This window comes from Mirounga leonina, unplaced genomic scaffold (genome assembly GCF_011800145.1).
Source record: "Mirounga leonina isolate KUSES-001 unplaced genomic scaffold, KU_Mleo_1.0 Mir_268, whole genome shotgun sequence".
Classification (NCBI taxonomy): Eukaryota; Metazoa; Chordata; class Mammalia; order Carnivora; family Phocidae; genus Mirounga; species Mirounga leonina.
The window spans coordinates 4316680-4330484 of record NW_023270649.1 but is presented as its reverse complement, the minus strand read 5'-3'; the positions used below and the strand labels follow the sequence as shown (position 1 = coordinate 4330484).

At 48.2% G+C, this 13805-nt stretch overlaps 1 protein-coding gene across 1 annotated transcript in view; it reads left to right on the top strand.

The window, feature by feature from the left end:
• The window catches only part of PUDP (pseudouridine 5'-phosphatase), a 78414-nt gene that overhangs the window by 56602 nt on the left and 8007 nt on the right, over positions 1 to 13805 (top strand). The window contains exon 3 of the mRNA XM_035029674.1: positions 1762 to 1991. Within this exon, the coding sequence (XP_034885565.1) occupies positions 1762 to 1991 (230 nt within the window). The remainder of the gene's footprint in view (positions 1 to 1761; positions 1992 to 13805) is intronic.

The window sequence follows — 13805 nt, the reverse complement described above, 5'->3', positions numbered from 1 at the left end:
CTTTCTGTCTACTTGTTCCATCTAACCTCAGTGTGTTTCTCTATTCAGTTCTATTAGTTTTTGCTTTATGTATTTTGAAGCTCTGTTATAAGATGCATACACATTTAAAATTATGTCTTGTTGATCAATTGACCTACTTGTCATTATGAAATGTACCTAGTTATCTCTGAGACTTGTCATTCCTTGTTTTAAAGCACACTTTTCTGCTATTAATATAGCTAACCCTACTTTTGATTAGTAGCTACAAAATATATGGTTTTCAACCCATTTATTTTTAACCTGCCTGAATATTATATTTAAAGTAAGTTTTCTGAAGATAGTATTTAATTGGATATCAATTTTGTTTTTGTTCTATTTTTTCCATTCTGATGGTAGTCTCTAACGTGGGCATATTTATAATGTTTATAAAGCTTCTAGAAGGTCATGATATGCTAATTCCTTCATCTCAGCCATGTCTCTGTTCATTTCTGTTGATTGCTGTTTTCTCCTGGACATGCGTTGTATTTGTCTGCTTATGTGTAGGCGTGGTAACTCTTGATTAGATGTCAGACACTGTGAATTTCACATCCAGCAGAGTGCTAGATTTTGCTTTTTTTTTTTTTAAAGTTTTAACATTGTCCTGGCACAGAGTTAAGATCCTTTGAATCTTCCTTTGAACATCTCAGGACTATTTCTCTTAAAGGTCAAACGCTCATAGTATTTGTTGTCTTCATGAACAGCTTTAGCTGTTTGAGAAAAATGAGTGTGTAAGTCTTTTCTGTAGCAATTAAGAAAGTAGGGACATCGCCTAATGCAGTTACTAAAACAGTAATGATTATATGATTATTTAAAATATTGCTTTAGATAATTAGTGTTATATGTGGATTTAGACGTTACTGTCATAGTCAGCAAAGGTTTCCAGGTGGAAAGTACTGTTGTATTCCACACGTTTCTGATAACCAGCCCTCTCTCCAGTGGCTCTATGAATAATGGTATTCGCCTCCATGTTCCCTGTACTTAACCCTTAACAGTTACTGAGAGTGTGGGAGGTGTTCCTTCCATGTGATGTGTTACTGCTGTAGCTCAGCCGCATTCAGCAAGGTCTGTTTCATCCTCTGTTCCCTTACCAGGTAGCGTTACAGCTCTCCTTCAGCTCTGGCCTTTGTCCTCAGCTTCTGATAGAAGCCCTTTCAGGATTTCCTCTCCCTGGCAGTGACGAATGACTGAATTGCTTTCGGTAGCATGGCGAGTTTTCTCAGAAAACACCAACAGCATAATCTTTTTTTTTTAAAGATTTTAGGGGCGCCTGGGTGGCTCAGTCATTAAGCGTCTGCCTTCGGCTCAGGTCCTGATCCCGGGATCCTGGGATCGAGCCCCGCATCGGGCTCCCTGCTCGGCGGGAGGCCTGCTTCTCCCTCTCCCACTCCCACTGCTTGTATTCCTTCTCTCGCTGTTTCTCTCTGTCAAATAAATAAATAAAATCTTAAAAAAAAAAAAAAAAGAGGACCGGCAAACAAAGCAGTGTTTCTTTCCAGTAAAACTGCCTTCTGTTACTTTGGGAAATGCTATAGGGAAGCCCTGAATTGCTTTTTGAGTTTTGGTTTGAGTAGGTGTGTTTCAGAGCCCCTAGCCCTCCCGTTCGGGTCATGTGTGTCAGATCGGATCGTTCCTGAGAATAGGTGGCAGAGAGTCAAGGTCCCACAGCTAGCATGTCATCCCCAGGAGGCCTTGTGGCCCTCTACCTCCTCCACCTCCCTGAAGGCTTTCCCTTCTCTTCCCTAGGCGTGGAGAAACTCATCCACCACCTGCGAAAGCATGGTATGCCCTTGGCCGTTGCCACCAGCTCTGGCCGTGCATCGTTTGAGATGAAGACCAGCAGACACAAGGAGTTCTTCAGCTTGTTTGACCACATCGTTTTGGGAGATGACCCCGAAGTGAAGAACGGAAAACCAGATCCCGACATATTTCTAGCCTGTGCGAAGAGATTTTCTCCTCCTCCGCCCATGGAGAAGGTAAGACCAGCAGCGAGGAGAAGTGGCGGCACAAATTCCACCAGTGCCCCCGTCCTACAGAAAAACAGAACCCCCCTCCCGCAAATGCTTGTTGAGGGATATCTTGTTATTGCAAGGTTTTTGCTCATAGTGACCTTTGGTTTTATCGTGAAGTTTCCAGGTTTCTGTTTTTCTGCAGGATGGGGGCACTGGTGGAATTTGTGCTCCAGTGCCCTCTCCAGCCTGTGTACAATACTTCATCATGCAGGGCGCACAGGGACATGGGGCAAAGGGTGCCAGTGACCTGGAAGTATGTTTAGAGCCAGTGGATAGTGTTTGTTCAGCTTTGCTTCGGATTCTCCTCCCTGCACCGTTACTGTTGGGATGGATTGCTTAGCCTCCACTGAGTGCTTATGCAGATTCCAGAGCAAGAGGGAGACGGCCTTGAGAGGGGGCGGGCTGAGGTCTGACTGTGTGCCTTGCAGATTCCAGAACACCAGGGAGACGGTCTTGAGAGGGGGCGGGCTGAGGTCAGACTGTGTGCCCTGCAGATTCCAGAACACCAGGGAGACGGTCTTGAGAGGGGGCAGGCTGAGGTCTGTGTGCCCTGCAGATTCCAGAACACCAGGGAGATGGTCTTGAGAGGGGACGGGCTGAGGTCTGACTATGTGCCCTGCAGATTCCAGAACACCAGGGAGATGGTCTTGAGAAGGGGCGGGCTGAGGTCTGACCGTGTGCCCTGCAGATTCCAGAACACCAGGGAGATGGTCTTGAGAAGGGGCGGGCTGAGGTCTGACTGTGTGTCCTGCAGATTCCAGAACACCAGGGAGACGGTCTTGAGAGGGGGCGGGCTGAGGTCTGACCGTGTGCCCTGCAGATTCCAGAACACCAGGGAGACGGTCTTGAGAGGGGGCGGGCTGAGGTCTGAATGTGTGCCCTGCAGATTCTAGAAGGACATGGGGACTGAGTCGAGAGGATGGTTTCTGTTGGTGCCATTTGTGTGCTGGCGGCAGGGAGGGCATTCATCAGGGTGACAGTGGGTTCCTGTGTTCTTGTAGGTTCCTGTTTTTCGGGACTTGGGGTTAGAGTTAGCTCAGGGAAGAACATTTCGTGACAGTTCTTTTCTAGCTCTCTCCTCCCCTCACCCACAGAGAGCCAGAGATGCGACGCTGCCCTTTTCTGACACAAATCACAAGCACAGTTCAGATCACAAGATTTACTCAAAAACCTGCTTCCAAATGAAGCTGAGGGGCTGGGGCATGTGTCATCGATCTGTTATTGTGTTTGTTGTATTTTGTTTTGTTTGGCTCGGGGTCCAGCGAGGAGCACCTGACTCACACGTGTTTACTGCCTTCGCAGGGTCAGGTCAGTAAGCTGGACCCCGAAGCATTTTATGTGTGTTTTCTGATTCATTACGAAGGCTACAACTCAGGAGCAGCTCGGTGGAAGGGATGCTTAGGGCAAGGCATGGGTGGCTGGGGGCGTGGAGCTCCCATGCCCTCCCGGTGCCCCTGTCCCAGCTCCTCAATGTGTCCCTCAACCCAGAAGCCCTGAGAACCTCATGGTTGAGGGGTCTGACTGGAGGTTTCATTACGTAGGCTTTATTCATTAAATCATTGCCCAATGGTGATTAAGTCACTGCATCTGGAGATCGGGGTTAGGGCTGGAAGTGCCATCCCTCTAAGTGTGCCTTGGTCTTTCTGGAACCCATCCCAAAGCTATGTAAGCAATCACAGATAGTCACTTGATTAGCAGAAACTCACGAACGGGGCTCATCACGAATAACAAAAGATAGCTCCAAGATTGTTCAAGAAATTCCAAGGGTTTTAGGACTTTTATGCCAGGAGCCAGTGACCGAGATCAAACATATGTTTTTTAATAACATTGCCGCCCTAAGGGATCGTTCAGCGATAGTAGTATCATTGATGGTGTGTCGATACACACCTTGGGCTGGTTCAGATCTCATCACCGAATCCAACTCGACGGCAGTTGTACGATGAGGGACGAGCCCACGGTCGCCGGGCCCCTGAGCCATGGAGTGAAAGAGGAGCCCCTTTCCAGGGCTGCCAGCCCAGATCCGGGGTGCAGCGTGTGTCTGCTTCATGTATCGGGACATCGATATGCCTGCGTGCTTGGCATCCTCCTACAGATTCCATGGGCGTGTCTTCTTTTTCTAAGAACCTCACTTCCCAAAGTGTTCTGTACCTTCAGGTGATGAAGTGCTCCTGCTAGGAAAGCCATTTTCCTTGTTGGATGCACGTTGCTGTTGATTGACAAATGACGTGAAGCTGCCACACTGGACACACTGGTTCCCAGAGCCGTTCAGAGTCTGCAGGCATCTACTTTCAGTAGGATCTGAAGGAGCTGATAAAGATTACCTAGGATATTGGCCCGCACATGAGCTGCTTGTATGGTGGAGGCCGTTAAAGGGAAAACATACTACGTCTCTTCCCATGATAGCTGTTCTTCCTTGGAAAGGTACCGTATCAATGGAAACGTGGCAGGAGACATTAAATAATCCTGAAGCCATTGTATTTTGCTCAGTGGTTGTGAGGGACAAACAAACGTGTTTTAAAGCATGTGGGGAAATAGAGTTTATAGGGAAAGCACACGCTCGCCCTCATACTCGCTTTGCATGAAGCCATTTGCAATGACACCGTGGAAAGCGAAGACACAGCTGCAGAGCGAACACGGAGCTCCAGAGCTCCCATATTGTCTGCATATCCCCATGTTCTTCTCACTGACAATGTTTGTTTTAAACTTGTCAAAGAAAAATGAGCAACTGCATATCTTAACAGTAATTTAGCTCATAAAGTGTTCTACACATTACCCTTGTTCCTAATCCATGTTTATTTATGCATGCATTTGTCTTGTAGAAATGAAACCTTTCTTGTCATATTTCTTAGGCAAATATAGTCAGGGCTTTTGGGGTTTCTCGTCGGGTGATCTGCATGTGGTAACACTAAAGGAAGATTTGAACAGGCTCCTTGTTGTGGACACACCCTTAATTTTGTGCTTGGATTCTTTTTTCTACCTCATACATGAAGCACTTGCAAAGAGGGTTGTTGGAATAGGAGAAGGTTCTTCGAACATGTCCCGCTGCTTTCTCTTTGATCCAGCGTCGGCCGTAAGAGGAGCGTGCCTGCCAAGTTCAAGGGCATTTCCTATGATTATTAAGTCACTGGAGAGCTTCACAGTTACCGGCGGGAATTTATTATGCTGTGGGTGTCATCCAATTAATTACGTACAGTAGTAGTAATAGAGAGGAGGACAAAACAAGCGGTGTCAAAGGAAGAAATTATGTTAAAGTGTTAGTTACCATTTTTCCAGGAGAAGATGCCTAAGAGAGCTTGCATGAAACACGTTCTCACTGAAATGATTACTTCTAAGCTGTGCATGTGTCATTCTTTGGTGCTAAAAATAAGCAAAAATGGTGCCATCTCCAACAAGTCCCCTCCACCCATCGTCAGCACTCAAGAGCACTCACTGAGTGCCTGCCGTGTGTCCAGGAGGCATGCGGCATGTGTGAGCCGCGCCCCGGCGGTCCGAGAGCACGTGCCTTCTGCAGCCTTGCAGGCATGAGCGGCCGGGCCCTACACCACCAGGCGGGTTGAGGGACAAGCTGGGAGTCACCCCCAGGTCCTCGGGGTGTGTGAGTTCTCCCTTAACTGCTCTGGTGCAAAGTAAAAAGGATGATAGCGTCATGGACACGGGACATGGGTTGACTTTCATTACAAGTCAATCCTGAAGTCCGTTCCAAGAAGCATGGTCGTTACTACTGGGCTATTTTAGCTTCCTTGTTAAGAACTGAGTTTCAAGGTTTTTTGTTTATTCCTCTTTTGTTTTGTTTTTAAGAAAGTTCTGCAAATTACGCCTTTATACACCTAAAGAGTAAAAAAAAAAAAAAAATGATAAAGGCATTATAGTTGGTGAATTCTAATTGTATAACGTCTTCCTGGTAAAACTAAGACCATTCTCTCAATTACAGAAGGAATCACCCGAGTTGACTTTTCAATGTGGGAAAAGGGCAGTTAATATATTTTACCTGACCTCTTGCCAAAGAGACATGTTAATTTAAGAACCACTTTCAGTACTTCTTTTTACCGTACGCTGTCTCTGTCCCCAAAATCTGTGGACAGGCGTAGGCTGTCAATGTGCTCCTGCCATTTTTGGCTCTCTGGGAAGAATTTCTTTACCTCCCAGAATAATGGGAAGCAAGCACATGCATTGCTGTGTCAAATTTAAACTTAATTGGTGGCCAGGTGAGCAGTGGCGGGCCTTCTGTCTTCTGTGTGATTGGATGTTCCTTAGGTAGCTTCCCAGCGCCCCTAGTAGAGGCATGCTGGAGCACCTTCTGGGGGTGAGGAGAGTCACTGTACCCTCGTAGTCTGCTCCTGCAGGGGCCTCAGGGATCCAGCAGCCTCCACCGTCACTGGCCAGGCCTCAGGACCACTTTCTCCTCTTGTCTCTCACAACCACTGAGCAAAATACAATGGCTTCAGGATTATTTAATATCTCCTGCAACATGATTTATCAAGCTCTCCCATATTGCATTAAAAAAAAAAAAAATCCCAACTATCTTGAATATTACCTGCATGGTCACTACCCTTTGATTTCTTTTCTTTCACTGAACCTACCTGTGCTTGGTGTCCATACTCAATTTCCCTGGACAAGGTTGCTTGTTTTCCAGATTCCACTGTCTGGGAGGAGAAACATTTCCTGTACTCTCTTAGGTTCTGTATCGGGTGCCTGTAAATTAAACTGACAAAAGGCATTAGTAAGAGACAAGACAGATTTTTATTCGCTTATGGATGTGGCAGTTCACAGAAAAAGCGTGATTCAAGAATGCAGTTGGAGTCTGGGGCTTATATACCATCTTAATAGGGGTTGGAGAAAGACAGAGGGACACTTTCAGGAGAACAAATAACCGTCAGGAAAAATAAGTGGGCTCTTAGAACAGGTGGGAGATGCAGTGGCTTTATGACAATGTCATAATGTTTAGGCGATTTCTTATCCAGGTGCTGACCTGTGCTGACTTGCCTTCAGCAGTAAGAGTCAATTTTCCCCAGTTATAAACCTCCCAGGGAGGGCATTTCTGACAGCTGAATTCTTTAAGAGCCTGTGCTTTGTGGAAGATAAGGAGAATTCATAAAAACCCTCTTCCCTCAGCTGTTGATTCTCACTTGTCCCAGTTCAGTGTAATCCTTGAAGCTCTGGAGCATGTTCTGAATGGACCTCCTTGACCCCCGAAGCGTCCCTCTATTCCTTTTCCAGCAAGCCCTCTGTCACTTCCTTGCTACCTCCTGTGTTCAGCATCTCACTGGCCAGACTCAGCACCCTTTGCTTGCTGAGCTCCCATGGCCTCCTCGCTTTGGAATTAGCTTGTCTGTGGTTCTCAAACCCTGCCTTCATCCTGGACCGCCACCCACATCAGGTACTGTGATCCTGTGTGGCCGCGTCTTTGCCTTGTCTCTCCCGCTTTCCAGTCCGTCTACCCTCCAGCCCGTCGAGACCTCTCCTGGGACCTGCTGCTTTCCTCCAGATCCTCCCTTCCTGCCCACATGCCTCCACTGCCCTGGTGATTCAGTCCAGCCATCCCGCCCAGTGACGTCCTCAATGCTAAGGACCTCACAAATGCCCCCTCTCATCTTTCCAGACCTTCTGCGGCATCCCCCCTCCTGGCAGTGCCCTTGAGTAAAGACGACAGCACATGATGGTCTTCAGTTCAGGGGGATATTTGCAGTCGTCATTTAGAAATGGGCTAGCCACAATTTATAGGCGTAGACTACTTCTGTAACAATACCATGTTTGCAGGGATCACACACATAATTACCTGGTGTTCACTGTAGCTCATGGAAGAACGGGAGAGATGTAATCTCCCTGGACAGCAGGTACGACGTACCTCCCATGCACTCTTGTGCCCAGATCAACTGAATGGGCGTTCGTCTTCGTTTCAGAATCGAGTGTGGGTGCTAACTGCTCTTGATGTTTGCCCAGCACCTTCGGATCGGCTGAAGCGAATAAGCAAACACGATGACAGCACCTTTTTCCTTTGCAATTACAAAGACCGTTAACCCACCAGGAGCTCCGCGCTCTATCCACGTGTTCTGTTTCTGGTCACTTCTGTTCAGTGTGACTCCCAGTAAACCCATCGTGAAGCAGTTAATTTTTCCCCCTCATTCTTGAGATTCATACCCACAGACGCATCTATTCACGAAAAATGTAAACTGCTGAGATGGGGTGCCAGGAGCGACTTCTGTGACCATGATTTGTGACGTAACTGGAGGGGCTCCTTCATAACTTATTCTTACAATGTGGTTGTAACAGTGCAAGTGCTCAGCAGCTTTCTCGGTTCCACGTGTGTTTGTGCGCGGGCTTGTGAAATCTTCACGTTATCAGCAGCTTCCGAGAATGATCGTTCTCATTAGGCTGTCCTACCAGCATGAAGAGTGTGACCTATCTGTATCAAGCCACCACGCTCCCAGGAACTGTGGGACAGGATACCAGGTATTTAAACAGGTGCCTTGTATCTTGGATTTCTGAGAAAATTCACTAAACAGTTGTGCGTTCCACTAATTCCTCCTAGACAGGAGCCGTGTTACCACAATGGCAGAGCGGAGACAGCCAACGGTACTGTGGGTTTCTCCGTAAATCAGTGCTTTTGCCTTTTCAGGGTTTGTGAACACTGGTGTGGTAGCGCCCTCGTGGCTCTCCACACCTCCCCCGCCACCTTGCAATGTGAAAACCCCTCGGCCTGGCCACTCCATCCCTCGCTGCTCCCTCCCACACTCCGTCTTAGCCTACTGCATGCATCAGTAACATGTCATGCACAGAGCCTTTTGTGGGGGGGAGGGGGGGGGAGACATGTCTGCAAATGCTCCATAGCGAGTGACCATGAATACCATGGTTGAGAAACATGGCATTCGTCACAATTTGGGTTAAATAAATACTGAGTTAATTAATACGCCCCAGCAATTTCCAAGGATGCCCTTTAACAAATCGAAGGGTGATTTTCTGTTTTTTTTGAAAAGGCTTGTCCAAACTAGGACATGTCCCCATTACTTTGTGTGTTTAAGCTAGAGTGCATAGGTCACCTCGAGTGGCTGGGGACTGTCGCAGTTCTAGCCCCGAGTCTCTGTGCCCTGGGAACTCAATCCCAGGCCGACGGGGACATCTGGCCACCCGCTTCAGCCCAGACTTGGCAGCAGCTTTGTCCGAAGTGTTTGTGAGAGGATCCAAATCTCTGAGGGGTCCTGGGGGCCTTGGACCTGTTATTCTTGAACACTCTCCTAATTCTGAAAGTCCACAGCCCCATCACATATCTCATTCCATCAACAGGATTAAAATGCAAGGTCTCATTGTTTGCTAACACAAAACATCGTCCCCCAGATGAATGCATGAGGAACTTGGGTGTGAATTTTGCACAAGGAAAGCAGATTGGCCATTGGGATGGGAATTTCTTGCCCAGTTCCTTTCTCTCAGCCATCAATAAATTAGTGCACATTCTTCCTTGATACTTCAGGGAGGAATAGCTGGTTTGTTTTATTAGCTAGAGACCTCTGTGCACAACTAGAGGGTGTGTTGGTTGTTTTTTAATTTTTTTTTCCGCAGTGATTTATAATATCTATAAGTATATTTGGAAAGCCTTACACATGAATTCTGAGGCTTAACCTTGGACTAGTCCCTTTTAGTCACTTCTCACTGCCGCCACACACTTATTCACTTGAAACAACATTGGGTTTCATCTCTGGGTTCCCTAGGTCAGAATTCGGGGTGTAGCTTCCCCTCTCCAGGACTCAGGTGTGGAATCAAGAAGTCAGCCAGGCGGGGCTGGGCTCCTGTCTGGAGGCTCTGGCAAGAACCCATTTCCCAGCTCATCAGGTAGCGGGCACAGTCAGGTAGGACCATGGTCCGCTTTCCCTGCTGGCCATACCTGGTTCTCTGCCCTCCGCTCGTGCAGGTCTGATCTGGTCCCATCTCTCAGAGCCTAGGAGGAAGGTGCATCGAGCCCTTCCTACACTTGAAATCTCTGTCTCTGCAGCATCTCTCCCACTCCAGCCAGAGGAAGTTCGTAGCTTTTCAGGGAACACCTGATTGGATTAGAGCCCCCCCACCATTCAATCTATGACACCCGCCCTAAAATCAGGTCCATACCTGAATTCCATCCGCAAAGCCCCTTTACCACGTGAGGGACCACCATCCCAGGTTCTGGTCAGTAAGGCGTGGACATCTTTGGGGCCTGTTTGCCCACTACTGTGCTTTCTCTCAGTTTCAGTTTTCCCCACTTATAAAATGAAGGTAAGACTATCAGGATGTGTTGAAATTACATTTACTGAAGGAGTAAAGCCACCTAGCCCTGGGCTTTCTACCTGAGCTGCTGGTTCTAGATTATCATCTAGGGGATCAGATTCCTTTTCCTCCAGGATCCTGTTGCTGACCCGCTGCTACTTGCCCCCGGGTCCTGAGGTGCTCCTGGTCAGGAGAAGGCTGGTGCCACACTCAGAGACCTGGGTCTAGCGCTAGCGACCATTCACTCGGTAGAGATGATATGTGGCTGCATGTGGGTCTGAGCTCCTTACTGCCTCTGTGTTACTAAAGGGAGAAACTGCCCTGGAAGCTAAAAAGATTGAACTCTGTAAGATAAACCCGTGGGAGGTCAAAGGATTCTCCTTCTGGGTCTTCCCTGGGTAGAGCCGAAAAGCTGATGTATTGTGCAGTGTCTGCTGGCCAGTCTCCCGGAAGCAGAAGACGACCCAGAGTGCGGTTCTGTGACCACGCATATAACTCTGGACAGGATTTGGGTTCCGCTTAGAATCTTAGCAACAGATACTCCCCACATGCCATTTGCAAACCCCAAGAAGAGCCTTGGAAACTCGGGGCTTGTCCTTTATACTCCTGAGAGAAGCTCTCAGCCTGTTTGGACCTAGGACCCTTTCCCCACTGTTCCCCACCCTCTTTCAGGGCTCGGACACCCTCTCCACAGTATCCCCGGGCTCTGCCCAGCAGTGCCCCCTTCCCACCACCCTCCTGCCAGGCTCCAGGACATCCTTGCCCTGCTCTCTCACACCTTGTCCCAGCTAGTCTGACAGAGACTCTATCTGAATCTCAGGTTATAGATGGGAAGGAGAGATGCCCCTCTGCATCCCAAGACTGAGATGATGTTTGTACTCTCCCTCTAAAGGAAAGGGATGGTGGACAGGACACCCTCCCCGGTGACCTGACCATGTGTCCCCTTGGCGCATTTTGTCCTGGACACTCAGCAGAGCCCACACCTGAGCAGGCGTGGGAGGGAAGGGCAGGGGTCCCAGAGCTCCTCACCTTTTCACTCACTTTCTCATGAGATACAAACAGAACCCCAGTGCTGAAGCCCTATAGACATTTAGAGTGAAACTTGGTGTCAATCTATTTTCATTTATTGTGAGTCCCTTAAAGTGATTTTGTAAGGGAAGATTGAGGACATCTAAGGAAACAAGGCCGGTGAATTTTATTTGTGTCCACGTGACTTCTGCCACGGTCAGGTGTATGTTGTGGAAAACTTCCCCCCAAATACTGTTCCTCAGAGCACTGCTTTTGGAGACATTCAGTGCCTTCCTCTGAAAACAAGCTTCTTCATGTGGGAAGCTTGTTAAGCAAAGTTGACCCAACAGATTTATGCATAAGCAGGACTTTGCAGGTTCACTGTTGTGCTTGTTGTCCATCACAGACCTACAGTCCATCGTTTAACGCGCAGCCCTGGACTGGTGCATCGGAGAACGTTCTGGAAACCCCACACATGATGACATGCAAGTGGACAGTTTAGCATTAAATGTTAATATATATAAGCCTCGACAGACCAGACGAGATGGTTGCAAGCCTCTCCCGAGAATCAGCGGACCTTCTCTCTGGAAATGCTGAGTTTGCCAGGGCGTGGTGTGAAAACCAGCTCCCATCCCCTGAGCAGGCGCCTTAGATGTTTGAGGGAAGGAGAATCTAGGGCGTCTCTGTGGACACCACAGTGCAGATGTGTTCACCGAGCTCTCCTCGTCAGTAAGTAGGGTGCTGGGTCAGCAGTAACAGGGGTCAGGACCCACACACCTGAAGACACGCTTCGTGCGTCGGCTGGCTCGGACATAAGAGGTGAATCCCCCCAGGCCCAGTGACTTATGTCGGCCCTCCCTGTGTGTGTATCGCTTCCCAGAGTCCTTGCCAACCTCTGCTGCCCGGGGCCTTTCAAGACAGCGCGGAAGAATCACGTGCACAGGGTAGCAAAGGGCACTCTCGTGGCCCGTGACAAGTCCGCGTGCTGAAGCCTCTGCAGTCGCTCGCTCCAACCTCTGCTTGGCTGTGCTGTTGCTGTTCTAGGGACGTGTGGAACTGGGCCGTGGAGGAAGCGTTTATTCCCTTGGATCTGAGATGTCTAAAGGCGGTTCTTCCGCCGAGAAAGTCCTGACAGTTAGTTACAGCTTACTGCTCTGCATGTCATGACAGTCCCCTGGGGCCGCCAAAGCAAGATACCACTGACCGGGTGGCTTGAAAAACGGACGTTTATCCTCTTGTGGTGCTGGAACAGGTGGGAAGTCCAACGTCAGGGTGCTGGCGGGGTTGGTTTCTGCCCTCACATGGCTTTTCCTCTGAGTGTGGGAGTGGGGAGCAGAGCAATCTCGTTCTTCCTCTTCTGTGAGGACTCCAAGCCTGTCTGATTGCCCCCCCTCCCAGCCCATTTAACCGTAAAATCCCCCTAAAGACCCTGTCTCCAAACAGTCACATCGTGGGAGTTAGTGTTCCACGTGAATTCGGGAGGAACCCAGGTCAGCCCATGCGTCGCGTATGTAGGCGTATTAATTATGTTGATGGATAATCTTCAGGGGGCTGATGCCATAGTTTAGCTCCTAACATGCAAAACCAACAGGGTCCCCGGCTCATACCTGTGTGTCATGAATATTGTGCAAAACACTGACGAAAACAGGTGCGATTTTGCACATTTACTTGAATATATAAAGTAGGAAAAGGGAAAAAAGGATTCTGTTGACTGTCTAGAAACTACTAAGACTTGTTTTATGAATCTTTAAAATCCCCAGTGCCTTTGAGAGCTTTGTTGGGCTTTTCAGTGGCTCCTGACATACTTGGTGGGCACAGAATTTATGTTATTAAGAGAGCATTAGGCGAAGGTTTCTGCGCTACATCGAAGTCCTTTGCTCAGCAGCTAATTTGCACGCATTCACTTTAAAACGGACTCTGAGAGCCCCACGATGTAGTTTTCATGAGTAAAATGAGACAGAATTTCTTCCGCACGTGCCCAAGACCACCAAGTTGTTAAATCCTACATTCCTTCAAAGGATTTTCTCAAAAGGAAAAGGAATCCATTTAGTGGTGCCGTTCATTCATGTATGTAGCTTGGAACTCTAGAGGATTTGGTTATGAATATGTTTATGTCAGTATTGGTTTTGTTCTTTGATTTCCAGATCAAAATTAATTCAAGAAGACAGTAGCTCTGCTTTGCAGTACCAAAGTACTTGTCAGGTGTGTCAAAGTCAGACTCTGTTTCATAGGGGACCACAGCACAGCTAGGATCTACACCTACAGGTAGGGGGATGGGTGCATAGGTAGGTAGGTAAGTCAACAGATGATAGTTAGCACATGGATGGATGGATGGATGGATGGAGGGAGGGAGGGAGGGATGGATGATGGATGGAGGGATGGAGGGAGGGATGGATAGATGACGGATGGATGGATAGATGGCTGATGAATGGTGGAGGGACGGATGAATAGATGATGGATAGATTGGATGAGTGGATAGATAGATGGGTGGTGGATGGAGGGAGGGATGAATAGATAGATGATGGATAGATTGGATGG